Here is a 25,858-nt window from a genome sequence, read left to right as displayed (position 1 = left end):
CTTTTTCTTTTCTTTTCTTTGTTTCTTTCTTTCTTTTTTTTTTTTTTATTCATGAGGGAAGAGGACTTCAGAGTATCCATACAGGCAGCAGGTGAGAAACTAGGGAGTCAAACCTGCGACTCAGATGCTCCCTCTTCCACTGCAAAATGCTAAGTGTTCAAATACGTATAGAGCCTTGCAGAGGTCTTGCACAGGGCATTATAATAGCAACAAGAATGACTAATAAGTATTAATGGCTCATGACAAGAGAACAAATGCTATTAATTATCCTAATATTTTAGGCGTATTGGTAATGTTTGTGCAGTATTATTCATGCAAATATTATTAGCCTGTGTCAGGGGCAGTCGTTGGGCCCGCAGAACCAGGGTCACAGCTCAGAGCTCAGCTGCTCATCCCAGATGTGCAGGGGCTGGGACTTGCAGGGATTCACCCCGGTGGAGCTCTGAGGCGCCAATGGGCGCGTAGGAGGCGGAGCCCTGGGAGCGACAGCGGTGCCACCCAATGGGCCGACAGCTGGGGCCGTCTGTGGCCAATGGGCGCGGTCCTCCGCGAGGTCGGAAGTGGTGAGGCAGCTCCGGGGGCCGTTGTTCAGTGCGGGGGCCGAGAGAGGCGGCTCTGTGCGTCCGTGACTAGCGGGTCCGCTGCAAGTCCTTGCTCTCGTCTCGGGTGAGTGTAGCGGTGGCCCGCGCCTTGGGAGCCCCCTGTGGCCCCCGGTTAGGGAGGAGGCCGGCATCCTGACGGCGGGGTGTGTGGGCGAGGGGACCGTGGGCCCCGGGGGTCGCGGCCGTAAGGAGAAAGACGGCCATGCCGCCGCGTCTCCTCAGGCCAGTGGGGGAGGCCGCGCGCTGTCCTCAGGGAACCGGAGCCTAGACAGCCCCCGGCGGCGCCGCCCCTCGGAGGCCTGGGCCCGGGCGTCTGGGAAGTGGGCGTCGTCCGGAGCGCCACTGTGGGCACCGCGCCCCGGGCGGAGCCGCGAGTGTGTGTGCAGGGCGGGGGGGGGGGGGGCGGGGGGTCGCGTTAGCCTAGTTGCCGGCTCCAGTCCCCCCTCCGACCAACCGTGCGGCGGCTGTCTCCCCTCACTTCTGCTTTCGCGGGCTCCGAAATGGGATAATGACTTTCACCTCCTGGGGCTGTGGTCTGAAGGAGAAGATAACGTGCAGAGCGTTTGGGATCATCAGAGGCACAGTAAATGTTAACCGCTGTTATTTGCGAAGCTGATGCCCTCTCCATGCCCCATCCCCGAACTCCCGGGCCTCCCCGGGTGAAGGGGCGGTTGGAAACCGCCTCCTGGGTCTGGACTCCGAGGGGGCAGCTGCCCCCCCCCCCCCGCCCCAATGCCTAAGAAGGGGGCTCCTTGTAAGGTCGAGGACTTGCCGTAGCAGAGCACTTCCGTGCATTCGCTCATTTACTGTGTACAACGACCCTTTGAAGTATTGTCAGTTGTCTGCCTGAGGAATTTGAGGCCCAGGAAGGTTAGGTCCCGTGTCTCCTGAAGGTCAGGACCGGAGCTCGACCCTCAGGGGGGCCCCGCTCTGAGCCCTGCCCGCCACCCCCATTCTCCTGGCCGACAGAGGGCACTTTCCGCATCCGAGGCTCTGGTCTTGGTTTAGTTTCTAGAGGACAGTCAGACTGCCCTTAGAGAAGTATCTCGTCTTTACGCTTTGGGACCGTGATTTATTGTCACAGATAGGTGCTTCCCATCCCTCCTTTACATTTCCTATCAGAGCGGTTAGCTTGACTCATGTGACTCCCTAATTTAAAACCCATCCGTGGTTTACCTTTGGGCTTGGAATATAATCCAGTACCCCTTCTGCTCTGTCTGATAAGGCCTTGAACCAGTCCCCTTTTTCATTATGCTCTTCCAGATCTCCCTTTACTTTCTCTTTCATTGCCTTTTAGGCCCTCTGCCCCATTGGGTTTTTCCCCCACGCCCATCCTCTTACTTCCTTTTCACACTTCCGGTCTTGGTTTAAATGTCATCTTCTCAGAAAGTTCTCTCATCACCCTTCTCCAAAGTAGACTCCCTTCATCTCCATTTGTCTGCTACCTGCTTTTCCATAGAAATGCTCGATGTCTATCCGTTTCTTTATTTTTTCTCCATTACTAAGTCGATCTGTTAGATCAGACAGTATATTTCTTGAATTTGTAAAGTGTTCTTAGTGCCTGGGCCCAGTGCGTGGCACACGGCGTCTCAGTATGTTGAATGAGTATGTGCTTTGAAAAGTGAGTTCTTTTAGAACCGTCAGATCCATCAAAGAGCCCTTTCGGGGCAGTGTTTAAGACCATTTTTGTGTCACTGTAAATCTGAAGTAAATAGTGATAAAAAAAAAAATTGCCAGCACTTTGCTCTCTGTGCTGACATCTTGTTTAAAAAGAAGGAAAAACTTTACAGTGCACAAACCCAGCAGACATTCTCAGCTAAGGATCGAAGTTAACATCATCTATAATAATAAGATTGTTGACGTCATGGGCCTTCTGATATAATGCACTGACAATGAGTGCGACATCAGTTCTGTGGTATTCTTGCTAAAGATGTGTTAGCCATGAGAAAACGTCAAACAAACTGAAGGGAATTCTACAAAATACCTAGCCAGGACACTTAACAAAGTTCTGAAAGATGAAAAACTAAATATCGTAGATCAAAGGAGATTAAGGAGAAATAACTGTATGCCCTATGTGACCCTGGATTGGATCTTGAACAAGAAAAAGGGAATTAGTGGGATGATTCATGAATATGATCTATAGGTTTATTAATATTGTGTTAGTTTCCTGCACTTGATCATTTTACTGTGGTTGTTTAAAACGTATTGGGTGAAGGGTATACAGGAGTTTTTTTGGTGCTGTTTTTGCAAGTCAAATTATTTTACAATGAAAATTAAAAAATAAAAAGGTAAAATCCAAGGGTATGAGCTGTTAAATAAAATGCTTTAATGTACTGGTTTTGGTAACATTTTTCTGGGTACTTGTGTTTTGCTTTTGTGTTTTGCATGTCATCCTAAAAGCAGAAACGAAATTGAAAGTTTACACTTCTTCCTTTATAGTTTTCAGGAAGAGCTAAAGATGGCTGAATTTCTAGATGACCAGGACACTCAACTGTGTGACAACTGGTAAGAGATTAAATCTAGGAAATGTTATTGGAATGAGAACAAACTTGCTTCTGTAAAGGGTTGGTTTATTTATTGGCAGGTTAAAATTGAGACCACATATGTTGTGGAAATATATGGGACTAAAGCCTTTTTAACAATTTTATATAACATTGTTTTATTAATTTGAGAAGATGGTGGGTTCAGATAGTGTAGAGAAATGACTATAGAGTGGTGTGATGCAGCTGGGAGTCTGGAGCTCTGGTGCCTACCTTTAGTTAATGACTTGGCAAATGACCGCACTGACTGTTTTTGGAGCTTCGCTTTTCTGATGTACAAATCAGCAAATTTATTTTTTGTCTTTCTGAAAAACATCAGACTTTTAAATTTTTATTTTTTTAAATTTATTTTTATTTTTTTAGGTAGGCACTGCCCTACTTAACTCACAACCTTTAGACCTGAGATCGAGAGTCCCATGCTCTACCGACTAAGCCAGCCAGGCGCCCCTCATACATTTTTAAAAAGATACTAAAAATATAATGCAATGTCTGGAGTAGATGAGTGTTTTTCAAATGCGTTGCAAAGATTTCCCTGTGTGGCTACAGTGGCTGTCTTGGGGATGATTGGGAAGAGGTTTAGTGAGCTTGGCTCTACATCTAACAGTGAGAGCAGTTCAACTAGAGCCACTCAACTTTTTAGAAAGGATTTTGCCGAAGGAATGTTCCCCCACTTAAAAAAAAAAAAAAAAAAAAAAAAAGTCTGGGTAAAGTCTTTGGCAGTCCAGCTTAATCATTATCACTTCGTGATTCCAGAACTGTTTGTGAAGACTGGGTGTAGTCTTGAATATTAAACTTTCTGTTTTGGCGTGTGTAACCCATGTGAGTGACATGAAAGAGCAGCTTTTTCTTCCTGAAATGAAACTTAGAAGTGTAGCTAATAATTTCTTGAGAATTTGGTATTTTAGTGACATATAAGTGCTCTTATGGAATGCTAAAGAAAAAAAAGCTGTGTTTAACTTAACGAAATTAAGGGAAGTGTAGAAGGGGAGAGATGTTGAATAAGGAAAGTAGTTTGACTCAGATTGATAGAAGGTTCGAGCCACCTAACAACAATTTTATTTTTTTATTGCCTCTTTCAATTTTTGCTCAGGGCTTTCAGCAAAATTAGGATATAATCAGAGCAACTGCTGATTGCAGTATTCCTTCCCTGAACAGAATTAAGATTCATTTCTAAGAGGGCGCTTGCTTTATGGGGTATTTTTTTTTCTACTATGCCATTATCACTTTCTGCCAATTTAAAAACTACTTGAGCTTTGTGTTTCACATATGCCATTACTGTTAATGAAATAATCAGTTATGCAAATAATCACAAGAAAATATTGTGATTATGTAAGAAAACATACTGGCGGTGTCATCAGTTACGATACTCTTTATGAGTCCACTTCAATTTGAAGGAATCTCAAGGCCAGGACAATATATAAATAACTATGCTAAGGGAGTTTAAAAAAAAAGGGTAAGTTAATGGAAAGCTAATGAAAAGAGGGTTATTCAAAGCCAAAGCAATTTATTTAAAGAAAAAAGATTAGCATGGAAGGGTGACTAAACCAGCACAGGCCTCTCATCTAAGTAACCTTATTTGAATTCCAGGTTTAAAATTTTTGTTTTTAGAGCCATATTTCTATAGTTCCGTAAGAAAAGTTAAGATAATCTTTAACGTGTGAGCTGCTGGAGTGCCTTGCCTGACTGGCTCAGTTGGTACAGCATGCAACTCTTGATCTTGGGGCCCTGAGTTTGAGCCCCACATTGGACATAGAATATACTAAAAATAATAAAAAATTTAAAAAGTTAAAAATGTGAGCTGCCCTTAGATCCACTAGACCAGTAAAAAGAGTAGTTTGTTATTGAAGATGTTTTTGCATGTTACCTCCCTTCTCTGATTGTGGGGAGTAGTTCTAGGGAACAGGAACTTCATTCAGTGTTAGAAGGCTTTGACTTTTAGGGGCACCTGGCTGGCTCAGTTGGAAGAACATGCGACTCTTGATCTCAGGATCATGAGTTCAAGCCTCACATTGGGTGTAGAGATTACTAAAACCAATGAAAAAAAAAAGGGAGGGAGGTGCCTGGGTGACTCAGTCGGTTAAGCATCTGACCTTGGCTCAGGTCATGATCTCAGTTCGTGAGTTCTAGCCCCTCATCAGGTGAGCTTGAACCCCACTTCGGGTGCGGCCTGCTTTTCTCTCTCTCTCTCTCTCCCTCTCTCTCTCTCTCCCTCTCCCTCTCCCTCAAAAAGCAAACAAAAAGGCTTAGACTTTTATTTTTGTATGTATTAAAGAATTGATTTCTAGCTTGTGTTTAGCATTTAGAAGGCTGATGGGAATTTTTCTGGAAGCCTTGGCTTGCCTTTCAGTCACTTCTATCTAAAATAAAATTTTAGGGGTGCCTGGGTAGCTCAGTTGGTTGAACATCCGACCTCGGCTCAGGTCATGATCTTGCGGTTCATGAGTTTAAGCCACCATGTTGGGCTTGCTGGTGTCAGTGCAGAGTCAGCTTCGGATCCTCTGACCCCTCTCTCTACCCCTCCCCCATTTGAACGCTCTCTCAAAAATAAACAAACATTTAAAATAAAATGAGGGGCACCTGGGTGGCTCAGTCAGTTAAGCGTCTGACTCTTAATTTCAGCTCAGATCGTGATCTCAATTTGTGAGATTGAGCCCCATGTTGGGCTCTGCGCTGACCACAAGGAACCTTGGGATTCTCTCTCTCCCTTTGTCTCCATCTCTCCCTCGATTGTTCTCTCTCTCAAAATAAATAAACTTTAAAAAATCAAATAAAATGAAATTTCATCTTTAACTTGCTAGTCCCTCCATCCTTAAGGCTTTTTAGCAGTTTTATTTAGATATGGAATTGTGTTCTCATTTTCTTACTTAAAACATCTTGTTTTTTATCTGTAGGTAGGAAGCAACTATATTGGTATTTTGTCTGGTTGGAATGTTTGGTGTGACTATCTTGGCAGTTAAATTAATTTTTTATTTTATTTTTTTAAAATGTTTTTTTTTTATTATTTTTTTTTAACATGTATTTATTTTTGAGAGACCGAGAGAGACAGAGTATGAGCAGGGGAGGGGCAAAGAGAGAAGGAAACACAGAATTCGAAGCAGGCTGCAGGCTCCGAGCTATCAGCACAGAGCCCGACGTGGGGCTTGAACTCACAAACCACGAGATCATGACCTGAGCTGAAGTCGGACACTTAACTGACTGAGCCACCCAGGCACCCCCAAAAATGTTTATTTTTGAGAGAGAGAAAGAGCATGAGTGGGAGAGAGGCAGAGAGAGAAGGGGACAGAGTATCTGAGGTGGGCTGTCTGCCGATAGCAGTGAGCCTGACATGGGGTCTCAAACTCCAGCCATGAGATCATGACCTGAGCTGAAGTTGGAGGCTTAACTGACTGAGCCACCCAGGTGCCCCGAAAAGAAAATTATTTTAAAAATTATGAATTTCAGCAGTAATTATTAGCTTAATTTTTTGTGGCATTTGTACATGTATGATTTGCAATCATGATATAGCTCTACTTTCATTTTGTTGTACATATTTAACATAGCCAGTAACTTATTTAGACGTTTTTAGTGTTTTTTTTAAATCATTTTATCACACTAATGAAATCTTCATAATCCCAAGAGTGAGATTGCGTCGTTAAAGACTGTATTATGGTCCTAGAAACACATTTTCGGGCTATTTTTAAGCAGTTTACAGTATCACTGGTAATGTATTAGAATATTAGTTTCACAACATATTTAATGGTGGAATTTACTAATTTTTAACTTTTGTTAATTTAATAGGTTTAGATGATAACTTTGATTTATAGCTCCTTCTATATATTTTAATATTCTCTAGTTGAAAAAAATAAAACTGAATTAATTAAAACTACTGGTTTCCTTAGAAAGCTAGGAATTTTAGAGAAATAGGGGAAATTAAATCTTTCAAGACAGTGGTAGTTTCTTTATCCATTTGAGTTTTCTTCCCATCTCACAGTTGATTACCTTCCAGTTTCTCTATAAGAGCTGCCTTAATAATTACACCGTTTGGTAAAAATGAATTTGCATTTATTTGGTGTCTTGGTCTTTCAGACTAGGAGTATGACTGTCGCTGGAGACACATCAGTCATCCTACTTTAAAATGTTTTTTACACTATGGTTGGAGATTAAAACTATGTAAAAGAGAATTAAGCTGTCTATATTTCAGTGTGGAAGAGAATTCCTGTAGTACTTAGCTTTGGAGGTGAAATAGGATATTAAAGATTTCTTGTATAGGGACGCCTGGGTGGCTCAGTTGGTTAAGCGTCCAACTTTGGCTCAGGTCATGATTTCGCAGTTTGTGAGTTCAAGCCCCGCATCGGGTTCCGTGCTGACAGCTGGAGCCTGCTTCAGATTCTGTCTCCTTTCTCTCTGCCCCTCCCCTGCTCACACTCTGTCTCTGTCTCTCTCAAAAATAAACAAACACTAAAAAAAAAAACTAAAAAAGATTTCTTGTATAATTGTCATTATTTATTGTGTTCAGTATTTTTCTGAAATTTTAATCTAGGTGACAGACATTTTTTTTTTCTTTTAAAGTTTGAGAGAGAGAATGCTCACAAGCACATGCTCACAGAAGGGCAGACTCCCTGCTGTTAGTGCCCCTCGGAGCCCCACTCGGGGCTCAGTCCCACTAACTGTCAGATTATGACCTCAGCCGAAATCAAGATTCAGACTTTTAACTGACTGAGCCACCCAGGCACCCCCATAGACACATTTTCTAAATACAATTTTTAGCTAGACTAAAATTGGGAGTTTTCTGATGGTCACATCCAAATGACAAAGTAAAGACTTTGTTTTTTAATATTTTTTTAAGGAAAAAAATTTTGAAGTTTATTTATTTTGAGAGAGAAAGCACAAGTTGGGGAGGAGCAGGGAGAGAGGGGGAGAGAGAGAATCCCAAGCAGGCTCTACACTGTTAGTGCAGAGCCTGATGAGGGGCTCTAACTCACAAACCATGAGATCATGACCTGAGCTGAAGTTGGACACTTAATTGCTTGAGCCACCTGGGCACCCCAAGACTTTTTAAAAATTTATTTCTTTTGAGAGAGAGGCATGGGCACGAGTTAGGGAGGGGCAGAGAGGGAGGGAGAGAGAGGGAATCTCAAGCAGGCCCTGCACTGTCAGTACAGAGCCCAACGCAGGCTCAAACTCATGAACCATGAGATCGTGACCTAAGCCAAAATCAAGAGTCAGACGCTCAACTGACTGAGCCACCCAGGCACCCCTAGTATTTAATTGGATTCCTTAAACTAAAAGAGAATGGCAAAAAGTGAGTGAGGAGACAAGATTGGGGGAAGGGATTCAGGACTTCATTTTTGTACAGTTCTGCAGTGAACTTTATATCAACAAGGACAGAGAGCATGTTCCTGACTAGTATCTAGCCCACTTTGAAAGGCATCTGGGATATAAGGGAGGCAGTTGGTTCTTTCTTTCTTTCTTTCTTTCTTTCTTTCTTTCTTTCTTTCTTTCAGCTTATTTATTTTGAGAGAGAGAGTGCAAGTAGGGGTAGGGGCAGAGAAGAGAGAGTGAAAGAGAATCTCAAGCAGGCTCTGCACTGCCAGCATAGAGCCTGATGAGGGGTTCCGGTTTCTGAACCGTGAGATCACGACCTAAGCTGAACTCAGCTGCCCAACCAACTGAGCCACACAGGTGCCCCAGGGAGGCAGTTTTCTGTTCCCCACTGGCTATCCCAATGCTGGCATCTGCTCTTTTTGGTTTGACTTTTAGTGGAATAAAGTCTAATGAGATTAAACCTACCTCAGACTGAGAGTGAAAATAAATGGTAGGCTGTTTTGTTCTGTTTTTTTTTTTGTTTTTGTTTTTGTTTTTGTTTTTAAACAGTCCTGGAGTGTATCATTGTGCTTGGGATCATGGATGGTTTTAGAAAAGCCTAGCTTGGGGCACCTCGGTGGCAGTCAGTTGAGTGTCCGACTTTGACTCAGGTCATGAGCTCATGGTTCGTGAGTTTGAGCCCCACATTGGACTCGCTGCTGTCAGCGCAGTCCGCCCCAGATCTTCTGTCTCCCTCTCTCTGCTTCTCCCCTGCTTGTGCTCTCAAAAATAAATAAACATTTAAAAAACAATAGAGAAGCGCAGCTCATTTCTTGGTGTCTGACTTCATGTTGCTGGCTTTGATTAGCTCTGGCATGTAGAAAGTGAGGCTGAGCTTGTAAAGGTAGTACATAGTACTGATAACTCATTGTTGTGCAGAAGACTCAAAACTTTCAGGACTTCTTGAAAAGCAGGGGTAGTAACAATCTTAAGAGCTTATAATAGACTAGATTTACTAAAGAGAAGTAATGGAGACTAAAGGGAAGTAATGGAGACTAAAGATCAGACAAGCCAGATTTCCATGTGATACCACTGTGCAGAAGTCAGTAATGCTTGTCTTTCACTTTGATCTGTTTCTGTAGCAAGAAAGAAATTCCTGTGTTTAATTTTACCATCCATGAGATCCACTGTCAAAGGAACATTGGTATGTGTCCTATCTGCAAGGAACCGTTTCCCAAATCTGACATGGAGAGTCACATGGATACAGAACATTGTCAGGTGAACCACCCAAGTACTCAAATGTTCATAAATGTATTATACTTGCTGTTTTGCAGTAGCAAGTGATTATGTTGTCACAAAGCCAATTTATTGTCACTTCTTATAGGTGACCTGCAAATGTAATAAGAAGTTGGAGAAGAGGCAATTAAAGAAGCATGAGGTTAGTTTTCCTGCACCATGAAGAGAGTGCGTTATCATAGGGCCAACATTACTGAGATTACTGACCTAAAAGCGTTTTATTTACAATTTCAAAATAAGTATAAAAGTTTTGTCCTTCATCTGCTGAGTCTGTATACTCTTGGGGTCATCTTCATTGGTAATTAATTCCTGGTTTATTCAATCAATTTAAAGCCAGTGCTATATACAAATGTGCAGATTAGAGAAATCAGTGTCTTTCTAAAGAACAGCCTGTTTTCCTCATTACCAGGTATTTAAGAGATTGAAATGGTAAAGGGAAATTAGGCTGGTGTAACTTTGACAAACATATCTGAATTGCTATGCTTTTGCTATTTGCTCCTGGGCGCCTCTGATTTTAGGTTACTTTGTAATGTGTGCACAAAATGATGATAGGGTGGCTGAGTAGATTCCTTTTAAGAATTTCTTTCCCTCTGTAGAACCTGGTGACAGGGACCAAGAGGGAAGCTGTGACTCTTAAATGCATAGAAAAGCATGGCAGGCAAAGCTAGGGCTGGAAGAGAATATTGAAGTAAATATATATTTTTGGCTTTCCTTGCCCTGATTAAAACATAGGCTCTCTTAGATCTGCATATTAACTGCCTCATTACCCTGTGTTGCAGGAAACTGAGTGTCCTTTACGGCTTGCCCTTTGCCAGCACTGTGATTTGGAACTTTCTGTTCTCAAACTGAAGGACCATGAAGATTACTGTGGTGCCCGGACGGAGTTATGTGGCAATTGTGGGCGCAATGTCCTGGTGAAAGATCTGAAGACTCATCCTGAAGTTTGTGGGAGAGACGGAGAGGAAAAAAGAGATGAGGTTGCCATGCCTCCTAATGCATATGATGAGTCTTGGGGTCAAGATGGAATCTGGATTGCATCCCAGCTCCTCAGACAAATTGAGGCTCTGGACCCACCTATGAGGCTACCCCGAAGACCGCTGAGAGCCTTTGACTTGGACCTTTTCCATAGTAGGACTACCAACCAAAGGAACATGACAGCCCATTTTCCAATTCAGAATAATCTGTGTGAGTTGTGTTTGGCTTAGAAAACTGGAATGGTGTCAGAATCTCAGGGCAAATGGGAAGAGTGCTTTGGGGGCAAATAGATCTTAATTATAGAAACCTGATTGGGTCGCCTGAATCGCTCAGTCAGTTGGGCATCCAACTGTTGATTTTGCCTCATGGTGATCTCACAGTTCGTGGGATTGAGCCCCATGTTGAGCTTTGCGCTGGCAGTGTGGAGCCTGCTTGGGATGCTCTTTCTCTCCTTCTCTGTTTGCCCCTTCCCTGCTTGCGTGCATGCATGCTCTTTCTCCTTCAAAATAAACATTAAACTGCAATCAGGTTTCTATTTATTTAGGTAACATTAAGAAGAATAACTTTCCTATAGATGGGAAACAGTAGAAACTCTTTGCTGTTGGATTACTGTTGGATTACAGCTAGGGTTGATGATAATGATAACAATGACAGTGACAGTGCTGTTAATAGCTAATATTTACTGAGTATACCTGATGTGCTTCAGGCATTTGTAAAGTGCTTTATATGTATTAACTGATTTAGTTGTCATAAGCAGTCTTTTGAGGGTAGGTAAGTGGCAGAGCTGGGACCTGAATTCAAGCAATCTGACGCCATGCTTCAAACCATTCTGCTATAGTGCGAGAATATATAAAATGTTAAGCATGGTGCTTGTTTCATAATTATAGTTCAATAATATTGGGTATTAATAAGAGTTTCATGCTCTACCAACTGAGCTAGCTGGACACCCATTGTATTGGGTATTAATAAAACAAAATAATAGTGGAGACTTTTATCACAGCAGACTTAATATTTGGAGTCCTATGAGAACAGGAAGGCTAGGCCTCTTTTGTTCCTGCATAGATGCCTGTAAACCTTGAATAGTTGCTCGGCATGGACTTGAGCTGAGGGGTAGCAACATCTCTAATGTATTTTGAGTACTGTTTTATTTTTTTTCTCCCACCCAGTGGAAGAACAAGAAAGGCAGGAAAGGAATAGAACCCGGCAGCCCCCAAAAGAGGGTGGTGAAGATAGTGCAAACCTGGACTTCATGTTGGCCCTAAGTCTGCAAAATGAAGGGCAGGCCCACAGCATGGCTGAGCAGGACTTCTGGAGGGCTGTATGTGGTGCAGACCAGTCCCTTGAAGGTCCCAATGCTCTGAATGACATAAAGGGTAGGTTTGTTTATTCTGCACTAGTCTCTGTCTCTACAGGTTTTTTTTTGTCTAACACCATATAATTTATATAAAATTGTAAGTTTTCCATCAGATAAGATTTGCCTTTTTTGCTTTGCTTTCCCCAACTTTTTATTCGTAGAAATTGTCAGAATAGTACAGTTCCTATCTATATACCCCTTGTTTATATTTGCCAGTTTTAGTGTTTTCCATTTATTTTATATATTTTTATTTCTACCCCTGAATCATTTGAGAATAAGTTGCAGACATAACATTTTATCCCTAAATACTTCAGCATGTATCTTAAAAACAAGGGTATTCTATGTAAACACAATACAAATACCACTCTCAGGAAATTTAACAGAGGTTCCCGACTTATACATAATGTTCTTTGGAGCTTTTTTGTTTTCAAAATCCAGGATTATACGTTGTGTTCTTTTTAGGTTAATTTAGTTTAGCCCCCTCCACCTGTCTTTTTTTTTTTTCTTTCTTTCTTTCTTTCAGTGCATTGGTACTTTTGAAGAGTCCAGGGCAGTTGTTTTGCAGAATATTTCTTTCCTAATTTAGATTTGTCTGATTGTTTTCCCATGTTTAGATTCAGGTTACACAGTTTTGGCAGAATTGCTATGTTGGTGACGCTGTCCTTCTCAAGATGTCAGTTTATCCTATTATTCATTAAAATGAAGTGTGTTAGGTACCTTCATTATATGGATAGCTTTTATCTTTATAATAGCTACATGCAGATTGTTATTTTGAGATTGTGGGGGAATGAGATATTTACACCATCTTTTATTTAGTAGTTTTTTGTATTCACTAAGGTTTCTTGCTTGAATCAGGTATAACTGACAATTGTGCAATAGTGATTTTGTTTTTATCCTTTGTTCTAAATAGTTATGATTCTATAAAGAACTTTGCTCCCCTCCCTGCCTGCATTTAAAAACAATTCTGGGGGCACCTGGGTGTCTCAGTTGGTTAAGTGCCTGACTCTTGATTTTGAATCAGGTCATGATCTCACAGTTCGTGGAGATCAAGCCCATGATGGGCTCCACACTGGGCACAGAGCCTGCTTAAGATTCTCTTTCACCCTCTCCCTCTCCCCTACTTGCTCGCATATGCTTGCTCAGTCTCAAAACACACAAACAACTTTTAAAATAAAAATAAAAATTCTGGGACACCTGGCTGGTTCAGTCGGTAGAGCCTATGATTCTTGATCTCTGGGTTGTGAGTTCAAGCCCCATGTTGGATGTAGAGGTTCCTAAAAAAAATAAATAAAACTAAACTTTTAAAAACAAAAGTTGGGGGGCACCTGGGTGGCTCAGTCTGTTGAGCATCTGACTTCGGCTCAGGTCACGATCTCACATTTCGTTAGTTTGAGCCCCACATCAGGTTCTCTGCTGTCAGCATGTAGCTGGCTTCCGATCCCCTCTCACCCTTTCTCTCTGCCCCACCCCCTCTTGTACTTTCTCTCAAAAATAAAAAATAAATAAACATTTAAATAAAAATAGGGGCGCCTGGGTGGCTTAGTTGGTTAAGCATCTGACCAGCTCAGGTCATGATCTCACAGTCCTTGAGTTCAAGCCCCACGTTGGGCTCTGTGCTGACAGCTCACAGCCTGGAGCCTGCTTCGGATTCTTTGTCTCCCTCTGTCTCTGCCCTTCCCCTGCTTGTATTCTGTATCTCTCTCTCTCTCTCTCTCTCTCTCAAGAAAATAAACATTATTTATTTAAACATTTTTTATCCCCCCCAGATCTTTTATTTATTTATTTTTTTAGAATTTTTTTTAACATTTATTTATTGAGAGAGAGACACTGAGCATGGGCAAGGAAGGGGCAGAGAGAGGGGGAGACACAGAATGCAAAGCAGGCTTCAGGCTCTGAGCTGTCAGCACAGAGCCCGATACGGGGCTCGAACTCACAAACTGCAAGATCATGACCTGAGCTGAAGTCGGACGCTCAACCGACTGAGCCACCCAGGCGCCCACTCCCCCACCCCCAATTTTTTAAATAAAAATAAAAGTTGGATTGTGTTCAGTAAACCATCACTTTGGGTCTCTAGTTTGGAGAACAGTGTGTTTGAGGGATGCATGTCCTACATATTTAAAACGCTTGAGTTGTAAGAGATTTTGGGGACCTAAAATTACACAGCTGTCAGCTATGAGTTTTCTTCATACCACTGTATGAATAGTGACTCCAAGAATAGTAGGATAATTCTTAACATTTTGTTGATTTGGATAAAATAGGAATTGGTCCTGGTTAAAAGAGGTAAATGGTAGAGTGTCGTATGCCTTGCTTAAAGGAAGTAAATGGTAGTGTTAATAGAAACTTGGATAGGTGTTGATGTATTTTTCCTTTTAAAAAATTTTTGTAGTTTCTAATAAGTTAATTTAAAAAATAGGGGTGCCTGGGTGGCTCAGTCGGTTGAGCCTCTGACTTCGGCTGGGGCCATGATATCATGGTTCGTGAGTTCGAGCCCCACGTTGGGCTCTGTGCGGACAGCTCAGAGCTTGGAGCCTGCTTTGGATTCTGTGTTTCCCTCTCTCCCTCCCTCCCTACCTCTCTCTCTCTCTGCCTACCCTCCCCTGCTCACACTTTTTCTCTCTCAAAAATAAGTAAGCATTAAAAAAATTCTTTTTAATAGTAAATATATGTAAAATATTTTGTTTTTATGATCTACTCTAGATAGTGACTGGTTAACATGTAAATTCATGTAAATTCAAAGATTGAATAAAGGGATGAGTCTGGCTCCTTAGAGGGTGATGTCCCCACAGATTGGAAAAACACTATTTTAGGCTGTATTTTCTTCCTTAAGAAAATGTTCTTTGTATTATAGAAGGTTTTTTCAATTGAAGTATAGTTGACATTAAGTTAGTTTCAGGTGTACAACCTAGTGATGCAACAATTATATACATTATGAAATGTTTACTACAGTAAGTGTATTACAAGTTATTAACTATATTCCCTATGTTATACTTTCCATCCCCGTGAGTAGAAAATATTTTAAAACAATTTGCATATGTAATAAAAATGATTGTGTATAAATCAAATAGGTGAATTGCATTATATGTAAATTATATCCCAATCTGTTAAAGAAGAAAGGTAAAAATAATTAAAAAAAAAAAATGAACGTTGTAAAAGAGTGTAAGAGGGAGTTTAAGTTTTGTCTTTACCCACTGAAAACAGTCTCCTGGTTCTCCCCCGAGGTTACCACTTTCAGCAGGTAATTAGGTGACCTTATAGTCCTTGTGTATAAAAGGACGTGAATGTGTAATATAATGAGATTGTTTAAAAGCTGGTTTCATTAGAGAGGCATCCTGCATTTTGGGGAGCAGTACAAGGCTTCCCATTGTAATGTTTAGCTTTGAATTCTTTTCATTTCAATAACCTTTTATGGTATGCTGATACCTTTGATTTCTTTTTTTTTTTTTTTTTTTTTACATTTTATTCATTTTCAAGAGAGAGAGAGAGAGCACAAGTGGGGGAGAGGCAGAGAGAGAGGGAGACACAGAATCCAAAGCAGGCTCCAGGCTCTGAGCTGTCAGCACAGAGCCTGACGCAGGGCTCAAACTCAGAAACCATGAGCTGAGCCTAAGTTGGATGCTTAACCGACTGAGCCACCCAGGGCCCCACGTTTGATTTGTTTTTTACCTAATAGTTGCTGTTTCTTCCCTTAGGAAAATGCCCTAGCCCCAAAGAAAGCCTTTTCCAAACTCTGAGTAGTAGCTTTTTTTTAAACTTTATTTACCTTGAGAGAGAGAAAGAGCGTGCACGTGTGCACACGTGAGCATGGTAGGGGCAGACAGAGAATCCCAAGCAGGGTCTGTGCTATCATTGTGGAGCCTGACTTGGGGCTCCATCTCATGAACTGTGAGATCATGACCTGAGCCAAAACCAAGAGTCGCACACTTACCTGGACGCTTAACCACCTAAGCCACCCAGGCACACCTAAGCAGCGTCTTTTAATGTGAGTCTCCTTGTCAACTGTTCAGACTTGACTTTCATGGTATGGAAGAAAGTAAGAGGCAGTAGCATAGTAGTCACAAGTGAAGACTGGGTTCAGTGTAGTTTCCTTTATTTTCTCCTTTCTTGGTTATTTATCAGATTGTTTTATTGACTTTTGTTTGCTTGTTTCATTCCATTTTTCCTCTCGTATGGAATTTATGTTCTCTGTCACTATTCTTGTCATGGTTGCCCTGGAAATTTCGACATGTTTATTTTAACAAAGACTGAATCTTAGTGATAAAGTTCTCCCAATTAATACAGTGCCCTCAGAATTAGGATTATCCATTTATGACTTAAAAATTATTGGGGTGCCTGGGTGGCTTAGGTTAGGCGTCTGACTTCGGCTCAGGTCATGATCTTACAGTGCATGTGTTTGAGCCCCGTGTCAGGCTCTGTGCTGACAGCTCAGAGCCTGGAGCCTGCTTCCGATTCTGTATCTGCCTCTCTGTCTGTCCTTCCCCCGCTTGCACTCTGTCTCTGTCTCTCTCTCTCTCTGTCTCTCTCAAAAATAAATAAATGTTAATTTTTTTTTTTTTTTTTAATTACTGATGTGGGGGCACCTGGGTGGCTCCATCAGTTAAGCGTCTGACTTTTGCTCAGGTAATGAGCTTGCAGTGTGTGTTCGAGCCCCATGTTGGGCTCTGTGTAGACAGCTCAGCCTGGAGCCTGCTTCAGATTCTGTATGCCCCTCTCCCAATAAACATTAAAAAAACCCCAAAAACCCATGTGTTAGTGTTCTCTCTTATTTTCTTTTTGACACCATGATGTAGGCATTTCTTGTTTTATATACTCATTATATTTATTTGTACTTATTACATGTTTACTTTTTTTTTTTTTTTTTTTTTTTGCTCACCCATTCTTGCATGTTTCTCAGAACTTCCTTCTAGGATAAATTTCTTCCTAAGGTATATTCTTTGGAAATTCTATTGGAAGTGTCTGTTGATTGTAAATTCTGTATTTCTGTTTGTCTGAAAATATCTTTATTTTTTTTATGTGATAGTTTCTCTGGTAATAACAATTCTAGCTTGCCAATTATTTTGTCTTCATTCTTGGAAGATATTCTATTTCTTGGCTTCTGTTGTTGCCTATAGAGAAGTCATCTATTAGTGTTATTTCTATAAGCTTTCCTTTTTTTTAATTTCAATAACTTTTTTAAAATTTCTGTAACTTTCTTTTCTGTCTGGCTGATTTTAAGATCTTTTTGGCTTTTAGGTTATGCAGTTTCTCTGGCTTTACATCTCTAGGGTTTTGCTAGCTTTCCTGATTTGTATTTTTCATCTATATGGAAAATTGTTATCTGTTACTTTGTTGATTATTGCTTGTCGTCCATTCTTTGTAGTCTCTTCATTTTCTTTTTTTCTTTCTTTTTTAAAGTAAGCTTTATACCCAGTGTGGGGCTTGTACTCATGACCCCAAAATCAAGAGTTGCATGCTCTACCAACTGAGCCAGCCAGGCACCCTGTTTGTAGTCTTCTCTTGAATTCTGTTTAGATGTGTTAGTTTTTGCTCTGTCCTCCCTGTTTCTTACATTTTCTGTTTCTTTGTCCTCTGTGGGGCATTCTGGGCAACTTCTTAACTGTCTGCTTTCTAATCTGTTGTTCAATATGTCCATTGAGGTTTTCACTTCAGTGATTATATAGTTTTCATTTATTCTATTTGAGTTCCATTTGGTTCTTTTTTCTTCACTGTGTCTTCTCGTATTTTAAATAATCTCTTATATCTGGGATAGTCCTAATTCCATTTTAAACATAGCTTTAAACATTTTTAAATATACTTATTTTTCTATAGTGTCTGAAAATATATCTGAAGACTTTTTTTTTTTTTTTTTTTTTTTTTTTTTTTTTTTTTTTTTTTTTTTTGCTATTTGTTGTTTCTGCTGTCATGGTGGCTTGCTGCCTCCTGCATGTGTGCCCATGTGTTTTAACAGTTTTTCTGCCGTGTTCTCCTAAGAGTATTTATATGTGCTTCTGGCAGGTGCCTAGCGATACTACTGACTGAGATCATTTTAAATTGAATTTTAGGTTGGCTTGGGTTTTTAAGAATTATAAACATGAATTTATATAAAACCAGAAGTGTAGATTCTAGACTCAAACCCATGTAAAGGCCAAACTTAGTTACTGTTTCTTGGTGGAGACTTCTTTCTCCTACCCAGAGTGAAGACCTAGGTCATCCTCTCATTGTTCACCCTCCAGTTCAGCAGTTTTGCCGAAGCTGTTGTGTTTGGGGAATCCTGGGCTTAAACCTCTTATTTATTTGCCCTCTTAAGTTACTTTTATTGAGCATCTTTTTTTTTTTTTTTTTTTTGGTATTTTGTACTGGGAGAGTATTGCTTGTTTGTTTTCATTTTATTCTTGAGAGAGAGAAAGAGAGCGTGTGCGCTTGAATGCATGAGAGTGGGGGAGGGGCAGAGAGAGAGGGAGACACAGAATCTAAAGTGAAGTAGGTTCCAGACTTTGAGCTGTCTGTCAGCACAGAGCCCAAGTTGGGACTCAAACTCATGAATGGTGAGATCATGACCTGAGCCGAAGTCCGATGGTTAACTGACTGAGCCACCCAGGTGCCCCTGGGAGAGTTTTTCAGGATATTTGTCTTTCAGTCATAAGCAGGCCTCAACTTACTGATCTGTAAAATGAGAGTAATGTAGGATCTCCATTAGTTTTCTTGGGGGACAGAAATACTGCACAGAAGCCTTTAGATTAGTGCCTAGAGTTAGTACACATTTGAATTCTTCCTTAATTAGAGTAGTGGGTAAGTAATCACTTTATTCCTACTCAGGAAATGGTGACAAAGCAATCTCTTTTTTCATAGTGGAAGTTTTTTTTGCCTAGCGCCTGTCTCTTAGATGGTTTCCCTTTGAGGATTTATAGCCCCACAAATTGCTATATATAAGAAATGTCAAAGGAAGTTGGACTTTTATACAAAACTTCACAAGGAAGATAAAAGGTTGAATTGAGTTTGTTTTTGTTCATTGAGTCTGACTGTATGGCCTGATACCTAGGTACGGCTGACCGGACCATGTTGCCTTGTGAATTCTGTGAGGAGCTCTACCCAGAAGAACTGCTGATTGACCATCAGGTGTGTTGTGAATTACTTGAGGAATATGTGCAGGTCATCGTTGGTGTTGGAGACCACATGAGATCTTGAGCAAACTATTTTAATGCACCTGTGGCAGAAGTGGCAACTGTATTTCTTAACATGGCATGACTGACCTACAGATTTGAAAACTCTGCCTTGTTCCCTCTTGGAAAAAGTAATGTTCATTCCGGCAGGCCCGCTTGCTCCTCCCATTCTGTGGTCACTAGTGTACATCTCTACTGACCATCTTATAAGCTGGTCTCATCTCATGCCACATTTTGATGTATTGGAGGCATACTGAAGTCCTTGCAGTTCCCTGGAAGGGTTAAGGGTTTTTTTTGCACTTGACTTTTTCTGCCTGCAAGGTGTGTGGGCATCCATCCTGTCTCCCCAACACACTCAACAGTGCAGACTCCTTGCTCATGGACTTAGTTCTCGCATGACTTTCAGGAAACTATCCTAAGTTCTGAAGGCTAGGTCAGAAGTCCCACTCTTTGAAAGTGCTGTGCCTGCTTCTCTTTTAGCCTGTCACCCTGTGGTATGGGCTCCTGATGCCCTGTTGGTCTGCACCACTAGGCTGAGTTTTTTGAGGAGGTTCTGTGTTTTCCTAGCTACTGAATCTCTCAATACCTGGTATATGAAAGGTGTCATATTCTTTTTGAATGGTTGAAAGTTCTTGAGCCATTTAGGAATGGTTAGAGAATAGCCTTTGTGTTTGAGGATTACCTGGTGGAGGGAACCATTCCATAACTATTAAGTAATCCCTGTGCTCTAGGTGGAACATATGTGCCCCCTCCATAAGTGGAATAGTAACAGTATTTGAATACATCCAGTTTTTGTCTTGGGAGCAGCATAAGAAAACCCGTTAATAGGGATAACAGCCTCTCTTATTCTGTGGTTGTGGGGAGAATCTTCAATCTTTTCAACTTAAAAAGAATAATCAAAAACAACCCGCCCCCCCCCCTCCCCAAATAAAAAGAATAATCACTGGGGTGCTTGGCTGGCTCAGTTGGTAGAGAGGTGACTGTTGATCTCAGGTTTATAAGTTCAAGCCCCATGTTGGGTGTAGAGATTACTTAAAAATAAAGTCTTTTTTTTTTTTTTTTTTTTGAAATGTATTTAATCTCTATACCCAACATAGGGCTTGAACTCCTGATCCCAAGATCAAGAGTCAGATATTCTGACTGAGCCAGCCAGGAACCCCAAAAATGAAATATCTAAAGAAAAAATAACATGAACACAGTAAAAAAAATACAAAACAGCAGAAATATTAAAAATAAAAGTAGAGTGTTTCATCTGCGTTTGCCCTAACTCACCCTTTTTAGTCTCTCTCCCCAGTATTAAGCATTATTAACATTTTGTGACTTTTAGATAATGATTTAGGAATGTAGTATTTTCCTTAACTTCTGCTTTTTTTTTTTAATCTATGTTTTTTGAGACAGACAAGCTGTAACCCTTCCTGTGCCTTACCTTCACTCAGTATGGGCAGCACTCCCCCCAAAGAGGTGGAGGACCCTGATGTCATCTTCCAAAAGTTTTTGCAGCAGGCTGCAAGTAACCAGTTAGACTCTTTGATGGGCCTGAGCAATTCACCCCCTGTAGAGGATAGCGTCATCATCCCGTGTGAATTCTGTGGGGTACAGCTGGAGGAGGAGGTGCTGTTCCATCACCAGGTAAGAGTCTCTAGAGGACCTGTCCACTTCATTCCATGCAGATCCTCTGAGTAAACCTGAGACTTTTAGAACTGAGAATGCTTCTTTAGCTTTTAAGTTGCATGTAAACCTGACCTGGCTATTGGCCATGCCCTGTTCTGTGAGCTATCAAAGGGGTCTACTACCTCAGGCTTTCAGACATTCTCTACCTCTGTCAACTAAAACCATAATGTCATTAGCTGAGGACCTAGGAGCCAGGACTCCATTTAAGCAAGCATCCTGGACCTGCCAAAAAGATTTGGATGCGAGGTTCCCTGAGATCACTGACCAACATTTTATTTTTGACAAGGCAGTTTCTTCCTTTTGGTGGCATTTGAGTCTCTAATTCCAGGAGACCTGAAGGTCTGGTTCTGGCTTTACCTTTATGTTTGACCTTGGATAGGTTCTGTCCCTTCACTGGGGATGTCTGTAAATGAGGGAATTAGACTAGACAGTCTAAAGTTATTTTTCAGGAGCTCCTACGTGGCTTAGTTGGTTAAGCGTTCCACATCGGCTCAGGTCATGATCTTGCGGTTTGTGAGTTCGAGCCCCGCGACGGGCTCTGTGCTGACAGTTCAGAGCCTGGAACCTGTTTCAGATTCTGTGTCTCCCTCTCTCTCTGCCCCTTCCCCACTTGTGCTCTGTCTCGTCTTGTCTCTTCTCTTCTCTTCTCTTCTCTTCTCTTCTCTTCTCTCTCTCTCTCAAAAATAAATAAACATTTGAAAATAAATAAAGTGCTTTTTCAGCTTTGCAGTCTAGGATTCCAACCTGTTAGTAAAAAATATATTCTCTGTCTAGTCTTGTTTGTTATGAGAAGCTACTCCTGGAGCTGTGTTCAGCGTCATTTATGTAGTTGGTCTGATATAGCTGTTGCTAGAACATGACACGTTTCTATAAGAAAGCATCTGCTTTTGGATCAAGCAGTACATAAGTAACTACTTGTTGTCTCCAAGGAGATACTATGAAAGAAGTAACCGTGTAGATCCTCTTTGATCAAAGTATTGATGTGCTTTTCTGGGTTCCTGAGATCAACCCTTCCCTTATCCTAGTAGAAATCAGAGTGCTTCTCTTAGTGCCTTAGGTGCTAATGGGAATGATTGAGCCATTCCAGATGTGTTTCCTCTTAGTCCTGGGCCCTTTTTCACGGTGGTTGTCGAAGTTGTATCTGTCTCCTCCCTCCCCCCATAAGGTGTGTTTGCCCAACCTGCCATTCCTTCCTTTCCTCCTGTTGTTCCCTCTCTTAGGGTTAACTCAATTCTGAAGTACAAATTCTGTTTTTTCTTGTCAGGACCAGTGTGACCAACGTCCAGCCACAGCAAACAACCATGTGACGGAGGGGATTCCTAGACAGGATTTCCAGCATCCAGAAACTTCACCAGAGCTGCCCAAGAGGCGTGTCAGACACCAGGGTATTAGCCAGGGCTGAGCCAAGGCCACAGGTCTGCTGCTGGCTCAGGCCTGCTTACCACTTGTCATCTGCTACTCTAACATGGGGGTTACCTGAATTCTGAATTCCCAAGCACAGTAGGATCTCACTGGGGTCTCTCTTGAGGCTAGTTTTGGTCCCATGTTAGACTGAGCTGTCTCAAGTGTATTATAGGGTAATGGCTTTGGGGACAGCCATGAGAAAGGCTCATCAGTGCTTATTCAGCTGTAGGTCTTCTATCTGTGCAGTTGATAATTTGGAAATAATTTTCAGATCTTACTGTGTCTGCACTGGGTCCCTGTTTCTAGTTTAGGGTACTCAAGTTCATTAGTAATAATATTATTTAAGAACCGCATGTCTGGGGGTCCTTGGATGGCTGTCGGTTAAGTGTCCAACTTTGGCTCAGGTCATGATCTCATGGCTTGTGAGTTCAAGCCCTGCTTCAGGCTCTACTGTCAGCGCAGAACCTGCTTCTGATCCCCTGTCTCTGTCTTTCTCTACCCCTCCCCCATTAGAGCACATGCACACTCTCAAAAATAGACATTAAAAAAACCCCAAAAAACCCGCATGACTAGGCAAGTAAGCTGTTTTTTAAACCTAACCATTACAAAGCCAATTACAAATTATTTTTCGAGGTTTGCTGGCACACCATTGTTGAATACTCAGGAAGACTGTGTTTGAGGACCCAGGTAACAAGTGTGGACAAAATAAGTCAGGACCCAAACCTGTCCTGAAGATGTGGGTTTCAGCAGTCTTTAGGGCTAAGGCAGTTCTCTTCTACCCAGAATTCTATTACTCCTGCCCCAAATCCAGCACTAATAGCAAGAGTAGGCTTTTCCCTAAAACTGGTGCTTTTTTCTCTTCTCAGGAGATCTGTCTTCTGGTTACATGGATGATATCAAGCAGGAAATGGCTAAAGGGCCCACCTACCCTCTTCCCCCCAGCAGACCCATTAACAATATGACAGCTACCTGTAACCGACTGTCAACATCCACATCAAGCCCCAGACCTGGGTGCCAGCCCAGTCCTCCTCGCATACTGAAGCTCAACAACTTAGACAGCCAAGACAGCCGGGGGCGGAATCGAAACAGCCATAACTCGGCCATGGCCACTGGACATGCTCCAGTGATTCACCCGGTGCGAAATCTCTACCCAGAAAACCTCGTACCCTCCTTCCCCCGTGGGCCTTCCGGGAGATACGGAGCAAGGTAAGAATCAGTAGCCCAGGAGTGGAGCTTGGGAATAGCTCGGGAGAACATAGTGGGAGTGTGTGGACTTTTGTGTGTATTGTGACCTGATTCCAACATGTTCTTTTGCTTTTGGTGGGTTTTCCGTTGCTCATTTGTTTGGTCTGCTGGCAGAAAGCTGCTTTTGTCTGGTTCCAGCTGTTTTTGTTCTCTCCCGAGTTTTCTGACTTATTCAGCAACCTCTCAGGTACTAGTTTCCAATCCTTCTCTTTCAGTGGTAGGAGTGAGGGTGGCAGGAACTCGCGGGTCACCTCCACAGCCGCCAACTACCGCAACAGAACTGCAAAGGTAATTGGGGATCCAGCCCATGATGCTCAGCTAGGACTCAGAAATGGGTGGAACTGGTGTGGTTCTTGAAGTCAGAGGTGAGCGGTCAGGCATTCGTGGCCAAAGGGCTGTTCTTTTGGCTTTGGATGAGGAGGTTTCCATAGAAGTTTGACATCTCCAGGGCTCTAAAGGAGGAGGACTGCTTTTTCACTTCCTGCTTTCTACTTTGTGTTCTGTTGTTCAGGCAAAAACCCCCAAGCAGCAGGGAGCTGGGGATGCAGAGGAGGAAGAAGAGGAGGAGTAATGGCGTCGGCAAAGAACCTGCACGTTGGTTCCATCTTCTCTGCACAGCAGCACTTGCCGCAGTTCAGGCCCCACCTCTTGGGCTCTATGGGCAGGGGAGATTTTACAGATTTTAACTTTTTCTAGGTTATGGCCATTTTGTGTCTTTTGAGATTGTGCTGTGGGAGTTTGAAGGTTTGGGGGAGGGTTAGCAGGGAGGCTGTTGAGAAATGTTTCAGCTTTAGCTGCTGCCTGCCTTTTGGCCTCACAGAAATACAGTGTATGGCCTCTCAGCCCACCAGGGCTCCATCTTTTGACATACTATTACCACTGCTTCTTGGTGCTGTATGGTCCTGGTGGAAAGAGGAGAGAAAAGGTTCTGGAAACCTGGTACTCACCAGTGGAGTGATTCTCTTCCCTGCTGGGGCCTCGATCTGGGAACTTTTAGGTAACCTCTCCTGTGTACTGGCCCTCCGCACTCTAGAATTTGGGCCTCTGGTATGTATGGAGGCACCTGGTAGAGTGTTCAGGCCAGTTGCAATATATGTTAGGAACAAGGCTTTTGGAGATGAGTTGAGCTAGAGGTGAGCGCACTAGAGGCTTTGTTTTAATCTGCTTCTTCGGCATTTGGCACAACTGCCTTCTGTTTCTGGTGGGCTCCTTTTTCTTTACTGCCTTCGGCTAGAGAAGGCTGGGGGCTCCCTGTTGCCACCAGGGCCATGCTGGGCTCTGCCGGGATCAGGCCTGAGGCCTAAGCTCCGTGGCTTGCTCTGAAAACCAAGTATCAGAGCCCCTTCACCTCTTTTTATTTTACTACTACCACTACTACTATTATTAACATCCTTGTAATAGAAATAAAGTTTGTACTTGGAGTTCAGTGGAGTCTTGTGGTTCCTTCTCCTTTGCCCTGAGGGAAGACAGAGTAGGCGAGAGTCGGCCCTGACTATGGGGAAAGGTGAGCAGGACTAGGCTTTCTCTGTGCTTCCTGGAGCCTTAGCAGTTCTAGCATAAGCTGCTTCTCAGTGCCAGACATTCATTATATAGTTTTCTATTGGATTTCAAAGAAACTGGCAGTTTCTGCAGCTCTGGTTGTGATTTGGCATGGGGGCGGAGTTGCCTCCAACTGAATCGAGAAAGGCAGATTCCTTAAAAGCCTCTTTTCTCATAGCGGTTGAGTCTTAGTAGAATTATTCTTTACCCTTCAGCACCTCACAGTTTGCATAGGACCTCAGGTCATTTTGAGCTCCTTTGTTTTTCCCCTCACAACCTAGTGGGGGTGGGGAAAGAGGGAATAATTGTCCCTTTTCATAGGTAAAAAGGAGTGACCTGCATAAGGCTATGCAGATAATTCACAGCAGTGCTAGGACTCAAATCCAGGTCTGAGCTAGATTAGAAAAAAGAATCTATAACTATAGGGATTTTTTTGTATATTATATGTCAGTTAAAATCAGTCCATTAGCTCAGAGACCTTCTTGTGTCAGGTGAAAGAAGCTGGAAAGACTGAGAGACTTGTACCATTTCTGGCATGATTGAAAATCCCCCTGGAGGGGGTGGGTGGTACCTGAGTAACTCCGTCGTCGGTTAAGTGTCCAACTTTGGCTCAGGTCACGATCTCATGGTTTGTGAGTTTGAGTCCCGCATCAGGCTCTGTGCTGACATCTCAGAGCCTGGAGCCTCCTTCGGATTCTGTGTCTCCCTCTCTCTCTCTCTCTCTCTCTCTCTCTGTCCCTCCCTGGCTTGTAAGTGCTTGCACGTGTACTCTCTCCCTTTCTAAAAAAATAAACATTAAAAAAAATAGAAAAA

At 42.2% G+C, this 25,858-nt stretch overlaps 1 protein-coding gene across 1 annotated transcript; it reads left to right on the top strand.

The window, feature by feature from the left end:
* Positions 1 to 571: 571 nt before the first annotated feature.
* TRAFD1 (TRAF-type zinc finger domain containing 1) lies at positions 572 to 25,461 on the top strand. The gene is made up of 12 exons (XM_049619934.1): positions 572 to 666; positions 3,042 to 3,107; positions 9,568 to 9,703; positions 9,810 to 9,863; positions 10,501 to 10,906; positions 11,863 to 12,069; positions 19,066 to 19,142; positions 20,585 to 20,815; positions 22,122 to 22,242; positions 23,128 to 23,467; positions 23,722 to 23,794; positions 24,018 to 25,461. Exons 2-12 carry the CDS (start codon positions 3,061 to 3,063, stop codon positions 24,075 to 24,077), a joined length of 1,752 nt encoding a protein of 583 aa, XP_049475891.1. The 5' UTR covers positions 572 to 666; positions 3,042 to 3,060; the 3' UTR covers positions 24,078 to 25,461.
* The last annotated feature ends 397 nt before the right edge of the window (positions 25,462 to 25,858 follow it).

Source organism: Panthera uncia, assembly GCF_023721935.1.
Source record: "Panthera uncia isolate 11264 chromosome D3 unlocalized genomic scaffold, Puncia_PCG_1.0 HiC_scaffold_8, whole genome shotgun sequence".
Classification (NCBI taxonomy): Eukaryota; Metazoa; Chordata; class Mammalia; order Carnivora; family Felidae; genus Panthera; species Panthera uncia.
This window is presented reverse-complemented; position numbering and strand designations above follow the sequence as displayed.

Excerpts from the sequence above, each read along its gene's own strand:
- TRAFD1 (XM_049619934.1), top strand. The coding sequence starts at position 3,061 with ATGGCTGAATTTCTAGATGACCAGGACACTCAACTGTGTGACAACTG. Across the intron at positions 9,704-9,809 it reads TGGATACAGAACATTGTCAG|GTGACCTGCAAATGTAATAA; the intron begins GTGAACCACCCA and ends CACTTCTTATAG. Across the intron at positions 22,243-23,127 it reads GAGGCGTGTCAGACACCAGG|GAGATCTGTCTTCTGGTTAC; the intron begins GTATTAGCCAGG and ends TTCTCTTCTCAG.